We start from the raw sequence: 26,444 nt of genomic DNA, 5'->3' as shown, positions 1-26,444 counted from the left end.
ATATGCGTGAACAAGAGGGAGGACAGCAGAATGATGAGGATGCAAGGAGTAGTGGCAAAGGTGGATGAGTTTAAATACTTGGGGTCAACTGTTCAAAGTAACAGGGAGTGCGGAAGAGAGGTGAAGAAGAGAATGCAGGTACGGTGGAGTGGGTGGAGAAGAGTGTCAGGAGTGATTTGCAACAGAAGGTACCAGCAAGACCAAAAGGAAAGGTTTACAAGATGGTAGTGAGACCAGCTATGTTATATGGTTTGGAGACAGAGGCACTGATGAAAAGACAGGAGGCGGGACTGGAGGTGGCAGAGTTGAAGATACTAAGATGTTCATTGAGATTGATGAAGATGGACAGCATTAGGAACGAGTATATTAGAGGGACAGCTCAGGTAAGACGGTATGGAGACCAAGCGAGAAGAAAGATTGAGATGGTTTGGACATGTGCGGAGGAGAGATGCTGGTCATATTGTGAGAAGGATGCTGAAGATGGAGCTGCCAAGCAAGAGGAAAAGAGAGAAGTCAAAGAGGTTTATGGATGTGGTGAGGGAGGACATGCAGGTGGTTGGTGTGACAGGAAGCTGCAGAGGACAGAAAGAGATGGAAACGGATGATCCACTGTGGTGACCCCTAACAGGAGCAGCCAAAAGAGGAAGATACATACATGATAGCAGACAGAGTGCCACAGAATTTTCTCTGAAGTAATATTAGAGAACAATGGTGGGTGGCACCAACATGTATATAGCATACCACCTTTTCTGAGGTGACGTCAGAAAAAACAATTGGGTGGGGTAGCAGTCTTGTTAATAAAATGGGAGAGAAAAAAGTACAGGGAGGAAATTCAAATTGAAAACATACTGGTATCTTTTCATCAAGCTACTGAGCAGGAAGGCTTATTTACAATCAGCTTAGAACCATTTCTAAACAACTTTGCCAAAAGTGATGCCTGCATGAATAATATAGGCCCTTTACATTTTTTTCGTTTGATTTTAATAGCATAAGACAAGCAGGCATGTGATGACATTCTATAAGCCCCTTGAATACTTAATATGCTGGTAATGTCAATTTTTTTAAGATTTTTTTTTTGTGGCATTTTATGCCTTTATTTGATAGTGATAATAGAGAGACAGGAAAGGGAGGGGAGAGAGATGAGTTGACATGCAGCAAAGCGCCCGGGCCGGATTCGAACCCAGACTACTGCCGTAAGGACTCAGCCTTATGTGATACGCACTCTACTAAGTGAGCCACCAGGGCACCCAGTCAAATTAAATTTTTAGCCAAAGGGTTGCCGCTATCAATTTTCACTTTATAGTCTTTAGCTCTCAATACCACAAAGTTTGTTGACTTTAAATTAGATGGCCAAAGCAACAAAGATCAGATTCTCTGATAAGTATCTTAATATAAAGATCCCCTTTGCCCTACTGACATATGACAACACTCCAACCACTGAGAAGTTTGATGAGTACAGACAAGATTTCCCAGAAAGAAACAGGCTATCAAAACATGTTAGTGAAATAAAAAAAATCACTTTTGCATTGAGCTTGATAACTTTGTTTGTTTTTTTTGCCAACTATTGCTGTATGTATTAGAAGGGTAGTTCACTATTACACATTTGTCTCATATGCTGGTAATACAAAATATATATTCTCTATGTACATGAGGACAGTGCATATTTAACCAGCTGTGTTTAGACACATTTAAGCTGACAGACAAGAAATATCCCATGTGTGAGCTGCTGTCAGGAGTGATAAAAACGTTGCTCCATTCAACTGCTCTAAATCTTGACCTGATAAAAAAATGGGGTATTTTTCTGGAGAAATTTCTGGGAATTTTAACCTCATTATACAGCTAAAGGAGAGAGAAAGGGTTCAAAACCAACACCAGAAAATGATGCCCACATACACACGCACATACCAACACACATTCACTTGCAAGCACAAGGGAAAGTAGACACACGGACAAACGTAACTCATTATACTTAAGAATCCAAAAATAGAATTACTCAAATCATTATTTCAGTCTTGATTTTGTTTCCATGGAAAAGCAGTAGATAAAACGGATTTGTTCTTGCTTGTGTTCCTTCACATGGCTGCAAAACACTCTACTGGCTCACTGAGCTCCATCAGCTTCCAGAACCAGGGCGGAGTTGTCCTCAAATACTGACTAAAAGTCAGCTTCCCTGCTCCCCCAACCTCACCTCCTCTTGACCGTCGGTGGGGAAAATTGCAAAACTGACCACACATCATCATGTTATGCCAACTGCCCCGATGCTCAGGTCATGGTTAGGGGTCAGAGATTGAGGATGGGGATATCGAAGAGGTCACATACGCCTTCTGTCTCATCCAGGGTGTATATGTAGTCATGGTCACCAGGAGGAGGGGAGAGTCGGAGGAGGGGAGAGAACACTATAGGAGAAAGAGACCCAATAAAGATATAGAGGTTGGTGTTAAAGGTTAATTCCATTATTTTTAAACCCTGGTCCCATTTTCCATCGTTTGGGGTCTAAATGATTAATAGGGACAAAAAGTTTTTTGGAATTGGTCCAGTATTGAGCAAGAATGCTTCAGACGGCAGCCATGAAACAGGCTGCAATGTGAAGCACATCCACTAAAAGTGCTTGTTTTTGCAATTGACAGGGTCAGATTACTGTAAGTATCTGACAACATTACGCAAAAGATCCCTACAGAGACAAACCTTTTTCTTTATGTTTCGCTTCTTCTGGTCTTTGTTGTAATATCCCTTTACTGCTGCTACTATTGCGCGCGGGGGCGTGGTTTCGAATGTTTACAAAAGAAGAAATCACGCCGAATCTCATCAGACCATTCATTTGCGGTAGCTTAGCCCGAGACATAAAGGAACTGCTAGCACTAATTTATTTCCAAAGTCACAGCTGTATATTTAGCTGATCTCGACAATGTGGATGAGGCAATTGAATTTGATGGCTGCCCGTATTTATTTGAGCCATAGTATATGGATGAAGAACTCTTAGAAATTGAAGAGAGGATGAGGACAGAGGGAGAGAGACAACAGGCAGAGGAGGGTGAACCAGCTTCTTTGGCTGGCAGTATTCATTGACTGAACTGCCGATCGGTCACCAGTTTCATATTCAAATGTCGATCACCGGTTTCATATGCATGTGCATTCATATGCCGGTTCATAAACTTATCACTGTCATTACACATCAGGCAGTAATCCCAGAAAGTTCAATTAGTTTATCTGGACACAAAGTTTAGAGGGAGATATGTTTCATCACTCATTTAAGTGACTTCGTGGACATTATACAACTGTGCTGTTTATAAGGTTGGGAATACCCTGCAGTCAGCTGAGACTTACAAAGTCACGAATAGCCCTTTTCCACTGCATGGTACTGGCTCAACTCGACTCTACTCTATTCGACTCTACTCACTTTACTTTTTGGCATTTTGTTTTCCTCTGCAGATAGTATCCCCTCACGGCGAAGCCCTGCTGGTCATTTGTGGGCGTGTTGACTATTTTTTTTTTAAAGATTTTATTTATATTTAAATAAATATAATATACATATATTTATTTATATATAGTGGTATTTTCATGTCACCTTTTAGTATTGGCTCGGCTCACTTGGAACCTCGACAGAGTTGGTACCAAAAAAAGTACCTGGGGGTCCGCGGTGGTGTAGCGGTTTAAGCATCAACTTTGTGTCAATGCAGTTGCCCACTGGGCACCGGGGTTCGCGCCTCGGTCTCATCAGATCCGACTATGGCCGGATTCGATGAAGCAGCAATAATCAGCAATGCTGTCTTTGGGAGGGGGGCGGAGTCGAGTCGGCTTGTGTTCATCACATGAATGCGTCTCTGTGTGTGTCGGAAAAAGCAGTGGTTTGGCCTGGATTCGCCTTGTCACGGAAGTGGCGAGGCATCTCCTTCGAGACTGCTGGCCGGAGAGATGCAGTTGGCGAACGCATACAGTACGAGGGTGGGTGTTTGAACTAGAATAGGGATCGACTGGCCACTAAATTGGGAGAAAAAGGGAAAAATCCGAAATAAATGTAAAAAAAAAAGGTACCTGGTACTATCATTAACTTTTGCCTAATGGAAAACCAAAAAAAAGCAAGTAGAGTTGAGTTGAGTCGAGCCGGTACCATGCGGTGGAAATAGGGCATTAGATGAGTGATGAAACGGTTCTCCCACTAAACCTTGTGTCTAGATGAACTGATTCAACTTTCTGGGATCACACCCTGAAGTGTAATGGTGGCAATTGGTTTATGGAACCAGCAACCGGTTTCATATGCATATGAAAGCGGCATATGAATGCATGCATATGAAACTGGCAAACCAGCGATCGGTTGCTGGTTTCATATGCGATCGTTGGTTTCGGTTGATGACTACTGTCAGCCAAAGAAACTGGTTCACCCTCCTCTGCCTGTTGCCTCTCTCTTCAATTTCTAGGAGCTCTTCATCCGTATACTCTGGCTCAAATAAATACAGGCAGCCATCGAATTCAATTGCCTCATCCACATTGTTGAAATCAGCTTAACATGCAGCTGTGACTTTGGAAATAAATTAGTGCTAGTAGTTCCTCTATGTCCCTGGCTAAGCTACCTCAAATTAATGGTCAGCTCTGATAAGATTCGGCGTGACGTCTTCTTTTGTTATCATTCGAAACCATACCCCTGCGCGCAAATAGTAGCAGCAGTAAAGGGATATTACAACAGAGACAGGAAGAAGCGAAACGTAAAGAAAAAGGTCTGTCTCTGTAGGGATCCTTTCCATAATGTTGTCAGACACTTATAATAATCTGACCCTATCAATCGCAAAAACAAGCACTTTTAGTGGATGTGCTTTGACGGTCGTAATTTCCCCCAAGGATTACATTGCAGCCAGTTTTGCAGCTGCTGGCTGAAGCGTTCTCGCTCAATACTGGACCAATTCCAAAAAGGTTTGTCCCCATTAGTCATTTAGACCCCAAATGATGGGGAAATAGGGCCCAGGTTTAAAAATACTGAAATTACCCTTTAAGAGTCACAAGGCAAAAATGTGACACTTAAAAAAAATAATTTTTTTTTAGACTTTTTAATGTACTGTAAATACTCAGATAGGGGCTGGGCCCTTTACATTAACTGAAGAGAGAACCAGGCCTTTAATTGCGAAAGGGGATTATTAAAGACAGGCCATTATTTCTAATTTGGCCCTTTTTCAGGAATATATTTTATTTTTGTATCATATTTAATTTCTAATTAAGACATACAGCAGTTTTGCCCTTGCAATTATTCCTTTATTCTAACAGTTATTATGTCATTATTTTGTCATCACTGTTCTACTGTAATATTAATTATTTGTCTGAAAGAAGCATCACCACATTGGCATCATGTTTACATTTTTTTTTTCCTAGCTAGAGCTGTTTCCTACATGTATGTGTTTGCTGCTGTACCAGTGTTTGTGGAACTGAATCTTAAAATGATAACAGTGGTATACGGAGACTGAAGAGTGTCTCCAACTATGATAAAAAAAAATACTAGCTGTTATTATGTAACCTGACTCCATGGTCAAGGTGGGAAAAAAAATCTATTCAATAATGGAGAAAATTTGTGTATTTCAGTCTTAAAAAAGTAAACTTAGAGCAACAGAGTGCCGAGTATGACGTGACTGATGACTTGTTTTGATTAAATTAATGTCGTCGAAATATGCTGAACAGACCACTAAAACCTTTCTGTAATTTCTGTATTTTCAACCCAGCCTTTATTTGGGACTGGCATTTATTTGCCTAAACAAACTGAATCCTTGGCTGTTATTTGAAACAAGCCATTATGTGAAACCAGTCTTTTATTGATTTATTTTTAACCCCCCCTTTTTTTTCTCTCTTCAATTGTACTTGGCCAATTACCCAACTCTTCCGAGCTGTCCTGGTTGCTGCTCCATCCCCTCTGCCGATCCGGGGAGGGCTGCAGACTACCACATGCCTCCTCTGATACATGTGAAGTCACCAGTTGCTTCTTTTCACCTGACAGTGAGGAGTTTCGCCAGGGGGACGTAGTGTGTGGGAGGATCACGCTATTCCACCCCAGTTCCCCCTCCCACCCAAACAGGCGCCTCGACCGACCAGAGGCACTAGTGCAGCGACCAGGACACACCCACATCCGGCTTCCCACCCGCAGACACGGCCAACTGTGTCTGTTGAGACGCCCGATCAAGCTGGAGGTAACGCGGGGATTTGATCCGGCAATCCGTGTTGATAGGTAACAGAATAAACTGCTATGCTACCCGGACACCCCAAACCAGACTTTTATTTGAGAATTTACAGTATATGGTATTTTTTGACTGTAATCCTGGCCTAATAACATCTGTGAGTGTACACACACACTCACCTTCTGACGACATCAAGTCCTGTAACAGGTCCCCACTCATGATCTCTATCAGAGAAAGAGAGGAAAGGAATTATGCCTTGATATATTATATATATATGTGTGTGTGTGTGTGTGTGTGTGTGTGTGTATGTATATATATATATGTGTGTGTGTATGTGTGTGTATATATATAGTATCTATATATATATGCACATACGCACACACGCAAAAGCATATACATACACACTCATACACACACACACATATATATATATATATATACACACACATAAACACACACACAAAATTTCTTATTTACAACAAATTCTACAACCATTTACCTTTCGTTGGGTCAAACATTTCTGAGAGGTCTTTGGGGAAGTCCAGCACTAAAGGAAGACACCAGCAAATATTTTAACTCTATAGCCACAACTTTATATACAGACCACTGATTATAGTTAATAAGGTCACTGTGAATCCTGGGTTGAAACATTCAGATGTCATTCCAACAGAAATAGAATCAGCTCATTCACAAAACTAAATGTCTGTCTTATGGAAAATAAACCACTATCCAATTATGTGAACTTTACTGTGCCACTGTTTGATTATTTATGCCTTATGATAAACAATGCTGCCTCAGGAACTTATAAAGTATGCCTAAAATGCTCAACTCCTCAAAATATGTTATAATCAAACTTATACAGTTGAGTAGTACAGTGCCACAAAAGTAAAAATCACACTGAAATTAAAATTTATCCAGTGATCTAGTTTTCAAAGTATCAGTATTTTTAAAGACATTTCAGCAGTTGTCCATCTATTCATTATCCGAACCGCTTATCCTGCTCTCAGGGTCGTGGGGATGCTGGAGCCTATCCCAGCAGTCATTGGGCAGCAGGCGGGGAGACACCCTGGACAGGCTGCCAGGCCATCACAGGGCTGACACACACAGAGAGACAGGCACACACACACACATTCATACCTAGGGACAATTTAGTATGGCCGGTTCACCTGACTTACATGTCTTTGGACTGTGGGAGGAAACCGGAGCACCCAGAGGAAACCCACACAGACACGGGGAGAACATGCAAACTCCACACAGAGGATGGCCCGGGACGACCCCCAAGGCGGGACTACCCCGGGGCTCAAACCAAGAACCTTCTTGCTGTGAGGCGACCGCGCTAACCACTGCACCACCGTGCCACCCGCAGTTGTTTTCAGCAGTTGCATTTCAGCAGTTGTTTTACACAAAATTAAACAATTAGTCTTTTTTCACACGGTTCAAGGAAGTTATTTGGATGGCAAATTCACTAGACCAGGCAAGGGAGAATGAGTGGAGAGCCCACATGAAATGTATTCAAAATTGATGTAGTAGGAAAAAAGGACAATAGAACATTTCAAAGTGAAATTCCCTGCTGCTTCCTCTTTGACTAATCATAATTGTACAACAGTTTGACATCACTTACATGCCGGGTCAATGTGAGATGGAAGCAATTTAGCACCAGCAAGCTAGCAACTCTGTAAAGTGTGATTAGAACTTTAAGTCAGTAAAGATAAATAGTTGGGAGCATACACGACCATATTTTGTTTACGTCCATGGGGGCCGCCCACATTGTTTGAGGGGTTTTCTTCCTTGTCTGGAGCAAGACAGCCCTCCAAGGCAAAGCACTGTACAAATATCCATGTGAAATCATCTTAAAAGAGCTTGCGGATAGAAAGAACACGTACACTCGGCGGGATCCGATTTGATTGGTTCAAATACTGCAGAAGCGTTAGAGGAGGTGGGTCCATCCAGTGAAGCAGATGACTGGAGTTGCTGAGTAACTAGAGGTGTTGGAGCAGGTGTATCTATTGCAGACATGAGCGAAGAGTTGCTTGTCACTTCTGGGATAAAAATATACAGGAACATGAATTACCTTTTGCAATATGCCATTATTGTTGTGTTATTGGGAGTAATGTGGGATCATGGCATTATTAAGTGAATGTTATGCTGTAAGATCTAAACACAGGGTGACAGAAAGCATGATGTTCCCAAAAAACAATGCTTTTGGCCCTGAATTAGGTCAGTCAATAAAATTAATAAGAAAGCCTTTGGAGAAAAAGCCAAAATTGTGAAAACTTGGTTATGGTGTACATTAATAGTCCTGGAGTCAAATCTACAGAGTCAGGATAAATGGAAACAAGAACCAAATTATACTTAAACTTGCAGTGGGAAATACGATTGGTTATCAGAATTGTAACATGTACTTGAATTATGGCCCATAGCTGCATTACCCCACTTGGTTTTTATCAATATAACTTTGAAAATGTAAGAATGTAGCAGCAAGATGCACCATTTCCCAAAGTTTTGGGGAAACTCCAATCTGTAGAATCAGAGATAATTTGTATATGACACACTGATGAACAAATGAACAAGTAGTGCTTAAATTTGTTGGCTGGAAAAGACTCGAGATTTATGTAATGAAAAGAACAAGCATTTTAACACAGTGCACTGTTATCGAGCATCAGTTCTTCTGTACCTGCTGCTGAGGTTGTGCGGTTGGCTGCTGTAGCTGCTAATGTTGCCGCAGGGCTAGGGTTGATGGAGGGGGTGGGAGTCAGTGGGGCAGCTCTGGGGACCTGGAGGGGGGAGACAAGTCGGAAAAGGAAAATATAAGACAAGTTAAGAAAATAATATTTTGTTACAAATTATGTTGTGGGCAAAGGAAAGCTTATGTTGCAATATGGCAAGCCAATTACAAAAATCAGTAACGAATGAAATTTTACAAAGTACCGTGATGTGACAGTTTTACACACTTAGACAACAAAGTTTTCCATCTTGTTAGATTCCTGAAGATCTGCATGCAAACAAAGGTTTTTAATACTTTCTGTCACTGATGTGTATATAAACAATAACCTGTCCAGGAATATTATAATGATGAGCATTTTGTAGTTCCTCATTTTAATTGTTACCATCAGGCTGGACTTTCCCTGTAGAACGATACGGCACACAGTGACGCAATTTAAGTCCTCAGTGTATTAGCCAAATGCAAAAGAAGACTGCAGGTGGCGGTGAGTTTGAAGTTGCTGTGACTAGCAAGTAGATAGGGCAAAACCAGCACACTGAAAGACCTCTACCTCTAACAGATACATCAAGAACTAAAGCAGATTCAATCCCATGTACTTGTTTGGTGGTGGGGAAGGTGGTGCTGAAGTACAACCAAAGTTGTCAGGACGTCAAAAAAAAAAACCCAATCGTCAAGACTAAACTTCCCCCTCCCCTCCTTTATCTCACCAATTATACTTAGCCAATCAACCCACTCTTCTGAACCATCCCGGATTGCAGTTGCTGCTCCATCCCCTCTGCCGATCAAGCAAGGGCTGCAGACTACCATATGCTTCCTCCGATACATGTGCAGTTGCCAGCTGCTTTCTTTTACCTGACAGTGAGGAGTTTCGCCAGGAGGACGTAGCACGTGGGAGGATCACGCTATTCCCCCCAGTCCCCAAACAGGCACCCCGACCAACCAGACAAGGCGCTAGTGCAGCGACCAGGACACATACCCACATCCAGCTTCCCAACTGCAGACACAGCCAATTGTGTCTATAGGGCCGCCTGACCCAGGCCGAGGATTCGAACCGGCGATCCCCGTGTTGGTAGGCAATGGAATAGACTGCCATGCCACCGGGACGCAAGACTAAACTTTGTGTTATGCCAAGATAGCGAAGTAACAACTGGAATTGAAGTGCCAACATGTGGTTTCACAGTTAAGACTATCACTCATGAAACTACATAGTACACTATTCCCTGCAATAAATTTCCACTAGAAATGTGCATTCTTTTCACCATTTCCACACAAGCATCTCAGCACAGTATCAATAAAGAGGAATACACAGCAGAAGACTGGAGTCTACCCAATGCCTTCAATAAAGAACTCTATAAATCATAGCAACATAAAGAAGAGATCTCTGGGGACCTGGGAGGCAGCACTGGATGTCTGGGAGGTAGGTGTTGTTGCTGGGAGGCTGTGAAGGACATCCTCTGGAGGGGGGACTGGCAGAACAACAGGAGAGGAGCTAGATGGGTCCTTATTGACAAGCAGGACCTCAATGGGAGCAGAGGAACTCTTCAGGCGGATCTGATATTTTCTCTGCCCGTTGAGAACCTGGATATAAATGTTAATAGGGTCAGACACAAACATCCTTATCTGAGACATGACTGAAATAAAATTCAGTGGGTGTGGGTTCCTATGTAAACATTGACGGTTGAACAAATACACACTTCAATATCAGCATCAAGCTATGTGCCAGCGAGAGGCCGAATCTCTCATCTCTCAATAACAAGCTTGTACACATGTGCACAAAAAAAAAAAAAAACACTTACAGATTCAGGTATAGGCACTTCTAATTGTGTGCCAGTTGGAGCACGAATTGCTAGAAGAGTGTCACCTGCAGATGGAGGGAAAAGTGATGGAGAGTGATGGAGATGGCGTTGTTGTGTATGAGAGACAAGATATGTGTGACTGCAATAGACAAAAATATGGGTGAGAAATAAGGTAAAATGCCACAAAAATGTTACCTTTGAAAGCACCACAGAGGTCTTCATGCTTGACATAAGCCATAGTAAGTCTGTGTTAAGGGCCAATTTGCAATATCAATATTATCACTTACCAAGTGCATTGATAAAACAAGTGAACACTCCAGCCTTTTCACAGGAGGTGACTTTTAGTGACTTGATAAAGAGACAAAGCAAATTGACCTTGGATGTATACCTTTGGCAAGTGTTTCTAAAGATGATAGTATGGATTTTGTAAGAAGAGAGTTCCTTTATGAATTAAGAATACCTAGCAATGGCAAATACAAATATATGCATGTGTAAATACAGTGGACATTTCTGGACATAATGAAAGATGGCATACAGGGAAGGACAAAGGTGTGTATGAATCGTTTGATGGCTGGGAGAGCTGGCGCTGCATTGGCTGGGAGAGCGGGGCAGGCTAAGCTAACTGCTAGCCCATGCAGACCAGCAGTTCCGATAACACTGAGGGCGGTCTGGCGACGGCCTCACCTGACATTGACTGTGGTGGTTTTGATATCGTCGTGAGGAGTGCGGGGAGGTTATGTTGAGGGTGTCTGGCTGGGAGAGCTGGTGCTGGATTAGCTGGGAGAGCTTGGTCTGCTTCGTCCAGTGGGCCCGGGGACCACGGCCCGACTGGAGCTGTGCATGAGGAGGAAAGGCTAAGGGGGGTCTGACAGGACGCGGAAGCGGGGCAGGCTAAGCTAACTGCTAGCCCATGCAGACCGGTGGTTCTGACATCAATCCTGGCTGGCGTTCATTCCCTTGGACAGTGATTTTTTTTTTGTTTAGTTTTGATATATGTGTTAGTTTGGATATGTGTTCTTGTAGTTTCTGGATGTGTTTTGTCTTTGTGTTGTACTGCTGTGGGCTGGGGAAAATGGCATTTTGTTTCATTTCATGTATGCAAGTGCATGAAGTGAAATGACAAATAAAAAAAGTGTTCCTGATTCCTGATAGTGTTCCTGATGAACATGTGCACAGTTAAAAAAAAAAAAAACAACAACACCGAGGGGGTTGTACTGTAAGCAAAAATATGCACCCTTAGTTTGAGATACATATGAACAGAACATGTAGAGAACATATGAACGGTACTTTCAGTCATACAGCTGGCGATTTGGCTAGATTTAAAATTCTACAGGTTGACAGCCTTATCTTCCTGCAGAGCTGCATTTCACCCCACAGGTGCACAAAGAACTGCAAAGTTTGGTAACGAATCCCACACACACGCTCACAATCCCAAGATGCCAAGAGGCCAAGAGAAGGATATGGGCTATTGTTGGAGTCATCTGTGACGTTCTTGATACTCTGTTGGACCCAAACTTTCTGTTGGTCCAGCTCATGTTCCCTCACAGCCAAGTCTTCCAGCTCAGCTTTGAGATCGATCAGCTTGTCAGCTATCTCCCTGGTGTTACAGCCTGGACCTACACCCCTGAGACAAGCAGGACACATACATGGTAAAACAAAGACACACACACACTGGCGCAGTAAAAGGTTAAGAACTTTGCTCAAGGGAACCTAAGTAGAAGTTGTTTGATGAGGCATGTTTCTCCTTCATTTTCCCCACCCAAATGGCCCCAACTGCTATGGATAAAAGACTGCAACAATCTTGACCTTGTGACTGGGCAGTATAAAGCCTGCTTAGTAAGCATAATATGTGTCCTGTTGAGCTTTGGAGCAAACAGATATAATTAAATGCATAAAATTTCGGATGGGATTTAAGTCAAGTCAATTTTATTTGTATAGCCCAATATCACAAATCACAAATTACTGCCATTGACAGGTTCCTTTATAGTGTGAACTGCTCCATTTTAACCAAGTTATGTCAGGGTTCAACAAAGCCAACTACTCACCGATGGCTGCAAAATATAATCAGCAAAATTTAGAATACAGCACAAACTACTGAGTCACTTCTAGAATACAGCCGAGGGTGACTCATACACACTGAAATTCTGAATTTGCCTATTCCTTCATACTAGGCTGCTTAATAACCACTTCTCTAGAGTTACCACTCAGAAGTAGTCTCACGAAGGCACATACAGCTCACCCACCTTCAGACACAAAAACTCAAACATGAGGAGCCGCTTGTTCAGAAGAAAATAAGCTTGTCAGCCATTTCTCTGGCATTAAACTATGCAAGTACTTAAGAGTTTCCCTAAAAATGTATTTGGGAGATGGGCTGGACAGGAACACGTGCTTGGTGAGGCTTAAAGTGTACTGAAACATACAATTTCCAGCCTGACTTGGTCTGATCCACATTTAAAAATACAATTAAAATCTTTACCCTCCCTGACCGTGTAGGAGTTGTGCAATGGTATAGGACCCCAGAATAATAGGGAATTAGACATGTCAAACTGGAGGGTGGGGGATAAAAATATAAAGGCTAATAAATGAGGTAAGTGCCAACAGGATTGGGTGGGGGGAAGATGACTGTGATAGATGAACTCAGCTAAGCATTTCCCAGTAGCCTACTAGCTTGTTTAGCCATTACTAAGAACAGTGAGAGAGTCTCATTATTTTCTCTACTTAGCAATTATTTGAGGCAGATGACTCCTGTACTTCACAATCTCCTCAACATGACACTACCCACAGACCATGGAGGGCGGCAGCATTAATAACTTGAAACAGCTTCACTTTTTCACCTTCATTTTTTAAAATACCAACTACTGTATAGCTCAGAAAATTGAATCAAGTGTTTATAATGCTCAAAGCATCACCAATTCATTATCTGCCTACACAAATGGATTTACTCATTTACTTATTTATAGGACACATTAATAAGCAAGGACTTTAGTATTCTGACCAAAGTGAAGCCACAATAAGGCCATTTCAAACAAATTTGGAATTCTGTGTAAAAATATCAAAATTGTCTTATTGTCAGCAACACCCAATGACTACATCTAGAATTGCCAGTATGGAGCTCGTTTGGTAACAAAATTTGGTAAGCCCTCTTTCTGGGGTACAAATGAAGACTCAATATGTAAACTCACTTCCATTGGATACTGTTTTTGGACTTTTTTTCTATCAGTCCAATTCCCTCCAGTACATTGGTGATGTCGTAGATGCGCCGCTTCTGTCGCACTGCCAAGGTGTCTGCTGCCTGAAGGACAGGACCAAAAAAAAAAGAAGAAGAAAGAAAAACACTTAGAACAGTCCATTCATGAAACCAAAGTAGAGTGGCAGCTGGCCCCATTGGACACATGCTATGTTATCGAACATTATCCATTGTCCAAATGCATCACTCTAACCGGATTTGGGTGCCTGTCCTTCCTGGGGTACATCCCAATATGTAAAAAGCTAATGATAAGCATATGGCTGCTGCTGATAACTCAAGCTTCATCACTGGGCCCAAGTGTGTGCAATGTATACTGAAACATCATCGTTTGCATGCTCTACGTTATGACTTTCAAAACCCCTCTCTGTTGAGACAGCTCAAAAGTAAAATATTGTCATCCATGATATGCATCTCAAGATGTAGTTGACAACCCTAATTTTGTTTTGCAATCATCTACAGGTGGCAGAGTTAAGAGTTTTGTAGTCACTGGAAGTTTCACTAATTATTGCAATTTCTTCATGATAGTTTTCAATATCATGAGCTAGGTTACCCCACCTGGCAGCTGAAACAAATACAGCAAGTAATAAAATCTATTGGCTAATATTACCATTGGTATCACTCACAGTAAGTTGAATCAGTTCATCTGGACACAACGTTTATTGAAAGAAACGTTTGATCACTCATCTAAGTGCCCTCTTCAGTCTCAACTGACTGCAGATACCCCACTCTTATAAACATTACAGTGGCGTAACGACTCAAAACAACTATGGGTTCATATGCAAATTGCCATGACCATTAACTAGAGTTAAAATGGCCATGTGTACTATTCACAGAGGATCAGGAAATGGTTGCAATCACAGCATTGTAAGATGGCGACAGATGTACTATTAGCTCCCCCAAGTTCAGGGATGGTCGTTCCCTCTTCAAATACTTCAAACACTGAAATATGACACACCGAGCCGAAAATATTTCACTAAAAAAAACTATTCTAGTGTTATATGCTGAGACGAGCACAAAGGTGCAGGATGCACTTCAGTCTGCTAAGAGTTGCACTCGCCTGCGACAGGTGGACTTCAAGGGCCACCGAGTCCTATGTGACCATCACCGCTCATTGTATTGACGAGTGGGAAATGCACTCTTACGTACTTCAAACTAGGGTGATGCATGGGAATCACACCGGTGTTGTTCATATGGCAAAAGTGTTACACAAGGCTACAGAGGAATGGAAGCTTACTGAAAAAGACCCAGTAGTCATTACTGACAACGCATCAAATATGACGGTAGCCTGTTGAGCTGGCTGGATATCAACACCTTTGGTGTTTTGCACATATACTGAACCTCATGGCACAGCGTGCCCTGAAACTGGCAGCCGTTGCTCGAGTGCTTGCAAAAGTTCGGATGATTTCCGTCATCTTCCACAGAAGCATCATAGCCACGGATGCACTGAAGAGAAACCAGCAGATGCTGGACCTTCCACAACACAAGCTCATAACAGATGTTGTTGCCCGATGGAACAGCGCCTATGCGATGCTCTCCCAGTTTTCTCGAGCAGCAGCCTGTCTTCTTAGTCCATGGGCCAGAGCCCAAAATTTCCTATTTCGGTACACTCAAGGTGGCAAAACTTACTTATAATTTTTGAAAGGATCCATGTCTGTAGATGATATTTTGGTATGATAACCATTCCTGAGTGGCAGCTGTATCACAGTTATCAGCTCATGAAGTTAACCACCCCCTAAAGTAAATTGCATTTTAGACGCTGGTGCATATCCTGGTTTAGCCTCATGGTCAGGACATTTTTCAATGTTCTATAATATTGTCTTTGGTATCATTTTAAAGGGGACCTTCTTAGCTTTCATTCAAGCCCTGTTGTGGATATTTCTCACAAATATAGAGGTCACTTGAGCTCTTCAACCCGTCAATAACACACATCTTTCTGCAATGTTCGCCTAAACTATATACTTTCTTTTAGCCCTGTGGCATCTAGGAATATCAGGGACACAAAACACAAAAACTGGAATACTCACAGGACTGTAAAGATTCAGGAAATGTATAATATACCCATACTATTTCATTGTGTGAGGTGATTGTGAACCTTAAATTAGAAGGGCATTATTACTAAGAAACTAACTAGACCAAAGCCAGTTAGTCCATGGGTCAGACCAGATATCGATATCACCCAAGGTGACACAACTTCACTGGTGCCATTTTATTTGGTACACTAACAGAAGTAAAATAATACATGATAACCTTTCCAAATGAGCAGCATTTCATTTTTCTTTCAGGAAACCTGTTTCTGTGCCTCTCACGATTGTGTATTTGCCCAGATTTTTACAAATATAGCATTTCAACACCCCTTGTACTGATTAGCCTAGCTTAAACTCTGGGACAATTCTTAGTTGGCCAACAACCAAGGATAACCAGTACTGTGTACTTCCATTCATTGTGCTAAGCTAGGCTAACGTGCAGCCAGATAGCTTTCTACTAAACACATATAGAGGAAACTGGTATCTATCTTCTTGTCTCACTCTGGAGAAGATTGTAAGCTAATTTCCCATAATGTTAGCATGTTCTTTTAATGTATATGTTAATATGATTAGTTAAAGTGGCTACGAGGAACTTTCATCTTGTGTTGATTTTAGCGGCCTCATGTGGACAAAATACAGCTGTTGCATAGCAACTAGGTAATGTATCTATTTGTGGCTATGTAAGATAAATAATGGTAATATGACGCTGGTGAAGCAAAGTAAACTTTGTTTTAGTAGTGTTCATACACCTAAGTTACATGTATTTGTTTGTATGTGGCAGGTGAAAACTGACTGAATATGGCCACTGGTGAACAAGCAAGTTTTTACCCAATACCAAAGCGCCCACGGGTGGAGTGCATTATCCACTGTTCTGATGATACAGATAAGCTGGTTTCACTACAAAGTGTCGACTCATGGAGAACTCTGCTCAGGGCAGCTCAGATACGAAATCATGCACCAGTTTTGAAACTGGCAAAAGACATTCCTGAGGGACAGATTCCAGCAATCTACTACCACAGAAAGTGTCGCAGTATCTTCACTATGAAGCAAATTCTTGATGGCCTCCTTGCAAAAGAAAAGAAAAGTTGTGTCTCTGCTGAAGAGAAACAATCTAAGAGAGTAGCTCGACATGCTCCAAGTACATCTAGGACTTATGATGCAGAGTGCATATTTTGTCAGAAAAACAGCAAATATTCCAAGAGACAGAATACGAGAGAAGTACTGGTGCAGTGTCGAGAACTGCGAGCTGATGCAAAGATCAGGAGTGCAGCCACAAAGAAAAGGGACAGCAGAATCCTTGCCGTTGTGAGTAGAGACCTTGTAGCAGCTGAAGGGCACTACCACAGGTCATGCTATAGACTTTACACCAAAGAAGAGGTTTCCAAAGGAGAGGTTGCCAGCAATGAAGATGATGATGCTGCAGCCCAGTATGAAGCTGCTGTGAATAAGGCATACAATGAGCTGTTCCTCTTCATCAGGATGGAGCTTTTTGGCAATCCTCAAGTGATGACAATGACTGATCTCTCTTCTAGACTGGTAGCTTCAATGAACTCCCAAGGCATTGCCCAAGTCAAGGAATCAACCAAGAAGCACATAAGGCGAAACCTGGAGAGTGAGTTTGCTGGATCCTTGCAGATATTCCCTGATGAGAAAGGAAAATTCCTCCTCTATCCTGATAACTTTTCCATGAGGGAACTTGCCAAAGAAAATCAGTCTCTCAAAAGGGAGCTGCAGACCCTGAAAAGTGTCAGTGCACAAGATGTTATAGCCAAAGCAGCCATCAAATTGAGAGCAGACATTAAAAGTCAAGATGTTCCTCAAACCTGGCCGCCTGAAGTCAAACCAGAAGCAGAATGTCCTACCATTCCAGAGTCGCTCATTATCTTCCTGTACTCTCTACTCACAGGCTCAAATGATCCTGATCATGCATCCCAGAGAGTGCAGTGCCTTCTGCAGTCATTTGGCCATGACATAGTATATGCAGTGACATGTGGAAATACCAAGCCTTCCAAGCACATTGTTCTGCCATTCAGTGTCAAATCGTTGACAGGAAATGTAGAGTTGATAAACATCCTCAACCGACTTGGTCACAGTGTGTCCTATTCACAGATGGAAGAGATCAACACTGCCATGTGTCTCCAGAAACTCTCATCATCAGGGAGTGGCATTGCCCTTCCAGCTAACATCCATCCTGGCATATTCACAACTTTAGCCTGGGACAATATCGACCGTCTTGAAGAAACTGTCAGTGGTGAGGGAACATCTCACAGAGTCAATGGGATTGCTGTGCAAGCAAAGCCATTCAACCCACTTCCTGTCCAACCCATGCCCACTGTTCCCAAAACAAAGAAGAGAAGCATTGATGGACCCCCACCAATGTTACCAACTTACAATGCTGGACAACGGGTAGGGCCACCACAAAGCAAAAAGTCAGATGCCGATACTGCAGCCAATACTAAGCTTGCCAGAGAGAAAAACCTTCTTTGGGTCCTAGCACGCATGTCACAACAAGAAGAACAGTCAGTCAGCAGCTGGACAGGCTTCAACATCCTGACTCGAGGAGAGATGACGGTCATCCCCGACAATATAGGCTATCTGCCTACCATCAATGCTCCAGCGACACAAATGTCTACTGTCAACGAGGTGCTTAACCAGTCACTGAGCATCATGCAGTGCTTAGGCCTGAGGAAGATTGTCTGTGTCTTTGACCAAGCCCTGTATGCGAAGGCTGTCGAGATCACATGGAAACACCATGACAAGTTCCATGATATCATCGTTAGGCTTGGGGTATTCCACACCATCTGCACACTGCTGGCAATAATAGGAAAGCGTTTCCAAGATGCTGGACTCAAAGACCTCTGCATTGAGTCTGGCATGATTGCAGAAGGCTCAATTGCTGGTGTTATGGATGGCCGCAAGTACAACAGGGCAGTGCGACTACACAAGCTCCTGTATGAGGCTCTCATGCGACTGACCTTGAATGGTTTCCTGTCCTGGTTGGAAGAAACTCACAGGAATGACATGGTTCACCTGAATGAGACACTGAAGACCATTGACAGCCTTGGGAAAGAAGTCTCACAACATGCTTTGAAGGAGGTCCTCGAGAACAGCTCTTGTACACGCATCATGGATCTATTTGAAGTCTACCGTGAGTTCCTTAGAGGTGGAAACGGCAGCCTCTCGAACTTCTGGATGTCCTATTTGGACATGGTTGAAATCTTGTTGGGGCTCATCCGAGCATCCAGAGAGGGAGACTGGATGCTACACTTGGCTAGCATTCGAGCAATGATCCCATGGTGCTTTGCTTATGACAGGATGAATTATGCACGCTACCTCCCCTACTACTACGCCCAGATGTCTGAGCTGCCCATCACACACCCAGATGTGTACACAGAATTCATGGAAGGAGGCTTCTCAGTCCAACTGGGCTCCACCAATCCCTTTGGCCGAATCCCTGTTGACCAAGCTATAGAAGAAACGGTGAACAAAGACACCCAAACAGCTGGAGGGACAAAGGGATTCAGCTTGAAGCCAGGAGCTGTGACCAAATATTATCTCACAGCTGAGTATAGAAGCATGTACCTCAGACAGCTGAGAGACCTGACAGGTCAAGGCAGGTGCAAATGGTCTCATCCAGATCTACAGAGTCCAAGGATCAAGAGAGATGAAGCAGATGTCCAGTCTCTCATGGACCTTATGGAGAATAACTGGCTCAATCCTATGTCCCCTGATGAGATTGATTTGGTTAGCCTCTCCACTGGCAACATGGCTCCACCTGATGTGACCATAGATCTCTTGAGAGCTCTTGAGAAAGGAGAAGAGGCCTACCAAGCATTCCAGCAAACAAGGTTAGATGCAGACCCACCACCTGTGAAATTCCACGACAAGATGACCAAGCAAAGTCTGAAAACATTCTCCAATGTCAGCACAAAACAAGCTCATGGAAAGAAAGCACAGGATTTGGTTCTGAAGGCAGATAGAAACCTTTTCAGTCACATGATCCTGGTGGCTGAAAGCAGGAAGGTGAATCTGAAGGATGTCCTTGCCTACCCATTGGGCCCACTACCATGGGCACTGGCAAATGCTGATGGGTCCTTACGAAAAACAAACAAGGCTGCACTTGCCAGAGAGCTTGAAAAGAATGTATCTCCTGCAGAAGACATCCCAATCCCATCTACTTCCATCATTGATGGGATCAGCCTGGTCCAAAAAATGAATGGCAACAACAAAACCTTTGCACAGGTGGCAGAGTCAGCCTTGACCCAGGTCCTCCATGAGGGAGCACAGAGTGGGAGGATTGATGTTGTTTTTGATGTCTATCACCAGACTTCGATCAAAGATGCTGAATGACTGAACCGGGGTGGAGACATCACTCTCCAGTACAAGAATCTTGCAGGGGGACACCACGTCCAGCAGTGGAGAAAATTTCTGTGCAGTTCCTCCAACAAGACCAGTCTCATCAAGTTTCTGGTGGAAGAGTGGAAACTCCCACGATACAGAGCTATGCTGCATGGCAAGGTGTTGTACATGACCTGTGAGGAAACCTGCTACAAGTTGACAGAAGATGGGTGTGAGGAAGCAGCAGAACTGCACTCCACACATGAAGAAGCTGACACCCGTCTGCTCCTGCATGCATTGCATGCAGCAAATGCGGGCTCAAAGTCAGTTATCATCACAGCTGAGGACACTGATGTCATGGTGCTTTGTCTTGGCTTCCAGAAGGACATCACCTGTCCCATCTACCAGAAGTGTGGGACTCAGAACCGCACACGGTTTGTCGACATCACCAAACTGGCAAGTTCACTTGGAGACAGCATCTGTGACAGCCTAATTGGCTTACATGCCTTCACAGGCTGCGACACTGTCAGTGCATTCCCTGGTCGAGGGAAGCTGAATGCCCTGAAGATAGTGAGAAAGCACACTTCCTGCCAAGAGACTTTTAGTCAGCTGGGACAGACATGGAATGTGAGTGATGAGCTGTTCCTGAAAATTGAGCAGTTCACCTGTCGGATGTATGTTGCTAATAGCAGCACTGCTGAAGTGAACAAACTGCGTTACCAGCTCTTCTGCACCAAAAGGGGAGAGGTTGAGTCCAGCCAGCTGCCACCATGTAGAGACTGTCTCTTTATGCATGTTCAACGAGCCAACTATCAGGCAGCAATATGGAAGTGCTGTCTGCAGGCTAACCCTGTGGTGCCAAGCCCTACTGAGTATGGATGGACAGACGATGAAGGCAAGCTGGCCATTTACTGGATGCGCTCCCCACCTGCACCAGATGTGGTCTTGGAAATGCTAACATGCAAGTGTGTGCATTCATGCAAAATGTCAAGCTGCATGTGCCTGTCAAATGGACTTCCATGCACAGACATGTGCAGGTTACAGACCTGCAGTAACCAAAAACAGCAGGATGGTCCAGAACTGGACTTTGAACTTGGGGAGTCAGATGATGAGAGAAACGAGCAGTTTGATGAATGACAGTGTGATGATTCTGATGGTATTACTGTGGTAGTAGTCTATTGATGCACAGGATGTTGATTCTGGACTTGGTTACCCAGAGCTTGATAACAATAATGTAACCATATTCACATATACCCATTACCCTACCCATTACCATTACATATACCCACTAATGATATGGGATTACATGTATCATTGACTAAGTATATGTAAATGTCAATGTTGTTTAAAATATTAAAATAGTTCATTACCTCACTATGGTATTCCTTTTTATCATGTATTTTGATTGTGTATTTAAACAAATGTATAGAGACCAGTTTGTGACCTAACTGGCTTTGGTCTAGTTCTCATTTAAGGCTCACAATCACCTCACACAATGAAATAGTATGGGTATATTATACATTTCCTGAATCTTTACAGTCCTGTGAGTATTCCAGTTTTTGTGTTTTGTGTCCCTGATATTCCTAGATGCCACAGGGCTAAAAGAAAGTATATAGTTTAGGCGAAAATTGCAGAAAGATGTGGGTTATTGACGGGTTGAAGAGCTCAAGTGACCTCTATATTTGTGAGAAATATCCACAACAGGGCTTGAATGAAAGCTAAGAAGGTCCCCTTTAAAATGATACCAAAGACAATATTATAGAACATTGAAAAATGTCCTGACCATGAGGCTAAACCAGGATATGCACCAGCGTCTAAAATGCAATTTAGTTTAGCGGGTGGTTAACTTCATGAGCTGATAACTGTGATACAGCTGCCACCCAGGAATGGTTATCATACCAAAATATCATCTACAGACATGGATCCTTTCAAAAATAATAAGTAAGTTTTGCCACCTTGAGTGTACCGAAATATCGTCTGGCCCATGGACTATCTGTGCTGCCCTCTTATCTCCCGAGGTAAACTGGTTATTGTAAATTGTTAATGATAGTGTATTAAAATATGTATGTATCTGATTTGTTTATCATATAGATTCAATTTTAATGAGGTTGTGAAAAATATAGCCCAAAATATGAATTCATGAATTTTAATTAAAGTGCTATGCTGCTCTTCTCTTGCATTAAAGCTTAGGTAAGTTGAATTTTAATAATAACTAAGTTCCGAACTATATAAAATATTTTATATAATTTGCAACATAGTCATTACTAAAATTGCAAGAACAACAATGCAAGAACAGAGCAGCATCGTTTGCATGTGTTAAAGACACTAAGCTTAGACTCTGCACTTTGTTGTACATGGTTTCATTTCAGTTGTCAAATTCTGTGAAACTGACACCACAATGCAGTGAATAAATACATAATTCCTTTTTTTTGTTGCCTTTTTAGGGGTATCTTTTGTATCGTAGATGACTGTCTTGCAATGTACTGAGTATTGCTGTATCGTGATACTATCGTTATCGTGGGCAAGGTATCTTGATGGTATCGTATTGTGAGTTACTCTGTGATTCCCACCCCTATGAAAGAGTGGCCACTGGCCAGTAGATGGGTGTAGGCTAGGGGTGGGACGAAACTGGATCGAATTCTGAATTGTTCGATATGGTCTTCACAGTTCGAGACGCTCACTCCCCATTTCACAAGATCATGTGTTATCAAAGAACAGCCAGGATTTCACTCATACCTAAAACGACCATGGACGGTCAAAATGATCGCCGGTTTTTAAACTCTATATTCTGTCAAGATAAATACCCAATTGAGATATTAATGCATTGCATATGTTATTATGTCTGTTAGGAAATGACTGACACCAAAATTGACATTTTAACAACTTTAATACGGTAGCAAATTCAGGGGGCAGCTGGGAACCGCTGCAGCCGGGACGCGAACCCGGGTCTCCCACACCACGGGCTACTACGTTAAGCAGTCAACTAAAGGGTCCAACCCATTAGCCAACGGGCTAGCGAGTCTACACATCCGTGATCGTTACAATACTATTTTTCGAATAAACTAAAATCGCCGCTGTCTAACGCCTATAAATACTGCAACATATCGGTGTAGTCATGGTGCGTCTGAAACGGCGACTGTACCTTGACATGTTGGAAATGATACCTGAAATACAAAATGGAAAACACATATTGCTTATCTAACAAAAGTGACAAGGCCTACTCAAAGTGAAATGTAAAAAAATAACTGAATGTTGCGAAGGAAATGACGTGAACAACACACGTCATAAATAGTGACATGAAGCGCAAATTACGCGCAGTCATTTTGACCACTCATGGTCATTTTAGGTAGCTCTCATCATAACTTTTTTTTTGCAATTCATCTAAAGCTCATTTTAATGCAAACATACGCAATTTTAAGAGCATTCAGGGAAGGCAGGTCTGTATCTTTTTTTCCAGTTATTCAACTTTTAAAAATCCAAAACAGTCAAAATGACCACCTTGGTCATTCTAGTAGTTTTTTAAGTTTAAAGTTTTAAAGTAGAGCAATTGTGTTACACAACAAGAAAAGATGGCACAAATTTTTGTTCGAACTTTTTCACTTCCATTACATTCGAATACGTGCCTTGATAATGCCAAAATGTTGGGCCTAATTTTTAAAATAAATGAAAAATCGAGAACTGCAATGGTGTTTTGTCTCTTGCTTATCAAGGCATCAACTATATCGTATTGAATCGAAATCGTGAGCCCTGAATCATGAGACGTATCGAACCATGAGATTTGTGAGTCGTCCCACTCCTAATGTAGACTGCGGAGTCCTGGCCTGAAACATTAGCTCTTCTGTGTTGTGCCATCTACTTGGCCAGAGTCTGTCTGTTTCCCCGATGTACAAGTCACAGGGAAACCAAACCTAAGAGTACATCTGTTGCGATCTTACAATGCTGTGATTGCAACTATTCCCCAATCCTCTGTGAATAGTACACATTGCCATTGTAACTCTAGTAGTTAATGGTCATGAAACCAGTCGTTGTTTTCGGTCATTATGCCACTGTACTGTTTATAAGCGTGGCGAGACCTGCGGTCAGTTGAGACTGATGAGGTCACTTAGATGAGTGATGAAACGTTTCTCTAAATAAATGTGTCCAGATGAACTGATTCAACTTTCTGTGATTTCCTTACGTGGATTATTGAGCATGCATAAAGACATTGGTATTCCTCATTTTCAGAGAGCTTTGAATTTAGATACCCACCAAAATGTCACTGCTCTTTTCCATGGCTCTTGTGTCAGTAAGTGTTTGTTGGACTGGTAAGTATGTCAAACATTGTTAATCCCACCTCAAGCACACCAGGTCAATCAACTTTAACTAACTCCTGACAAACAGGACCGATGCTGCCAAAAATTACTTTATGCCTCTGAGAGAACAAGCCTCAACACTTATCTCTCCCCATGGCATACATTTTCATTGATTCAGGACAAAATGATTGACATGATATTTAAGTTTACAGCTGCATTAATCTCGTAATTTTTTTTACAACCAAAGAAATAGCAGTGACACTGAATGTTTTGTAAGCCAGAAAAAAAAAAGTAATCATAGAGTAGGCTTAAACACGAGTTAAAAAGTGAAAGTGAAAGAAAAATGTGAGCATATGGTAGGGCAAAATAGTTTAGCACATAACTTGGGAGAAGTACAATGCCATTACAGGATTTTGTCTTTCCAAGTGCCAACAGCCAACAATTCCATCTGTCAGTGATGTTACGGAGGTCTATAAACTGTACAGCTCTATTGTACATTGTGCTACATTGGAAAAACCGCAGACTAACCAATTTGATTTCAATGTTTTATTGCAATCAGAACCCAAAAATGGTTAACTATGGTTCTGGAACTATGATATAAAAAGAATATCAGCATGTTTTATAATAACCCTGGGCCTCGGGACAACAAATAATAAACATGTTATAACAGTTTCAAGGTGAGAGCCTATAGTGTTGTTGATATTACTGATCTGTCGGGGAAAATAAATCCAGGATAAGGTTTACAAAAATCAAAAATGTTCATGTTCAATACATTGAATTAAGTCACTGATGTGCATAAAGGCCAAAGTGTTGTGCATAAAGGCCAAAGTTCTTGTGCCCTCACACCTCTTTACCTGCAAGGTGCTCTCTGCACTATGAACGCTAGTCATACCCATTTACGCATGACGAACTTTTAAATACACTTGGATGCAATAAAAAAAAAATCAGCTCTAACTTTGGAATTTTCCGCCCATCTTTGTCAGACGGCGGTCAGAGAAGGAAGGGGGGAAAACCTAAATGACAATGCAATTATCAGTCAGCAAAAAACCTGTTCATGTGTAAAGACGTGGTAGCGTTAGCCCAGAGGAGTACGACAAAAGCTGACCCACTTTTTAACTTTGAATCTACAGGGGGGGGGGCATAATCTGAAAAGTTAACCAACTTTCTCCCAAGTTCCTTTGCACTAAAATACAGGTCTTTACAACCCACTCTGGTAGTGACACAAAGCGACGACGAAATTTGAACGTGGTCTCATTTATAAACTGTGTTCAACAACGATCAAGAGAGCGCAAAAATATAAAAGAACGGTCGTCCATTCAAATTATAATGACACGCACACACACAAGGCTAGCCGATACGCTGGCTAGCTAAGAGTGCATCCAATGCTAACAGGCAGGGCTCATTTCTGTATATCCTCGTGCTTAACAACAAAGACTGGGAGACATATGCTTACAGCTTTGAGGTCCAGGACTCCATCCTTCGCCTCCTGGAGCAAAGTCACGAATTTGGTCGTCAGTAAGCCCAGGCTCTTTTCGTGTCGGCTAGGGGTCTGGGGTTGCAGCGGGTCTCCCATTGCTCCCAGTTCGGTTCTACTTGCCGACTCCAGCTCCATCGCTCGGGAACCGGCCTCACCGTCAGACCTTACGGTGCGCGGATCCGGAGTTCCCTGCTTCCCCAAGTCGAATAGTTCCGACCCCCGTTTAGCAAGCAGAAAGAAAAAAAATACACACGCACACACACCCAAACTCTACACTTTGCTGTCCAGAGTAGCGGTAAGCAAAATGGAAATATGAATGTTTGCTGTGCAAATTCGACGAAGCCTGGTCCAAAACTGTTCCACCGATAAATCGACCGAAACCGGGCCGTTGGAAAT

At 42.4% G+C, this 26,444-nt stretch overlaps 1 protein-coding gene across 1 annotated transcript; it reads right to left on the bottom strand.

The window, feature by feature from the left end:
- Positions 1-2,280: 2,280 nt before the first annotated feature.
- e2f4 (E2F transcription factor 4) lies at positions 2,281-26,183 on the bottom strand. Its single transcript, XM_056282258.1, has 11 exons — positions 26,025-26,183; positions 13,853-13,962; positions 12,133-12,294; positions 10,866-10,909; positions 10,671-10,735; positions 10,264-10,452; positions 8,827-8,926; positions 8,036-8,191; positions 6,652-6,699; positions 6,332-6,376; positions 2,281-2,396 (listed from the first exon to the last, which is right to left on the bottom strand). Exons 1-11 carry the CDS (start codon positions 26,181-26,183, stop codon positions 2,281-2,283), a joined length of 1,194 nt encoding a protein of 397 aa, XP_056138233.1.
- Between the last annotated feature and the right edge of the window lie 261 nt (positions 26,184-26,444).

This window comes from Lampris incognitus, chromosome 6, assembly GCF_029633865.1.
Source record: "Lampris incognitus isolate fLamInc1 chromosome 6, fLamInc1.hap2, whole genome shotgun sequence".
NCBI classification, from domain to species: domain Eukaryota; kingdom Metazoa; phylum Chordata; class Actinopteri; order Lampriformes; family Lampridae; genus Lampris; species Lampris incognitus.
The sequence above is the reverse complement of the archived record's forward strand: the minus strand, read 5'-3'. Positions and strand labels throughout refer to the sequence as shown.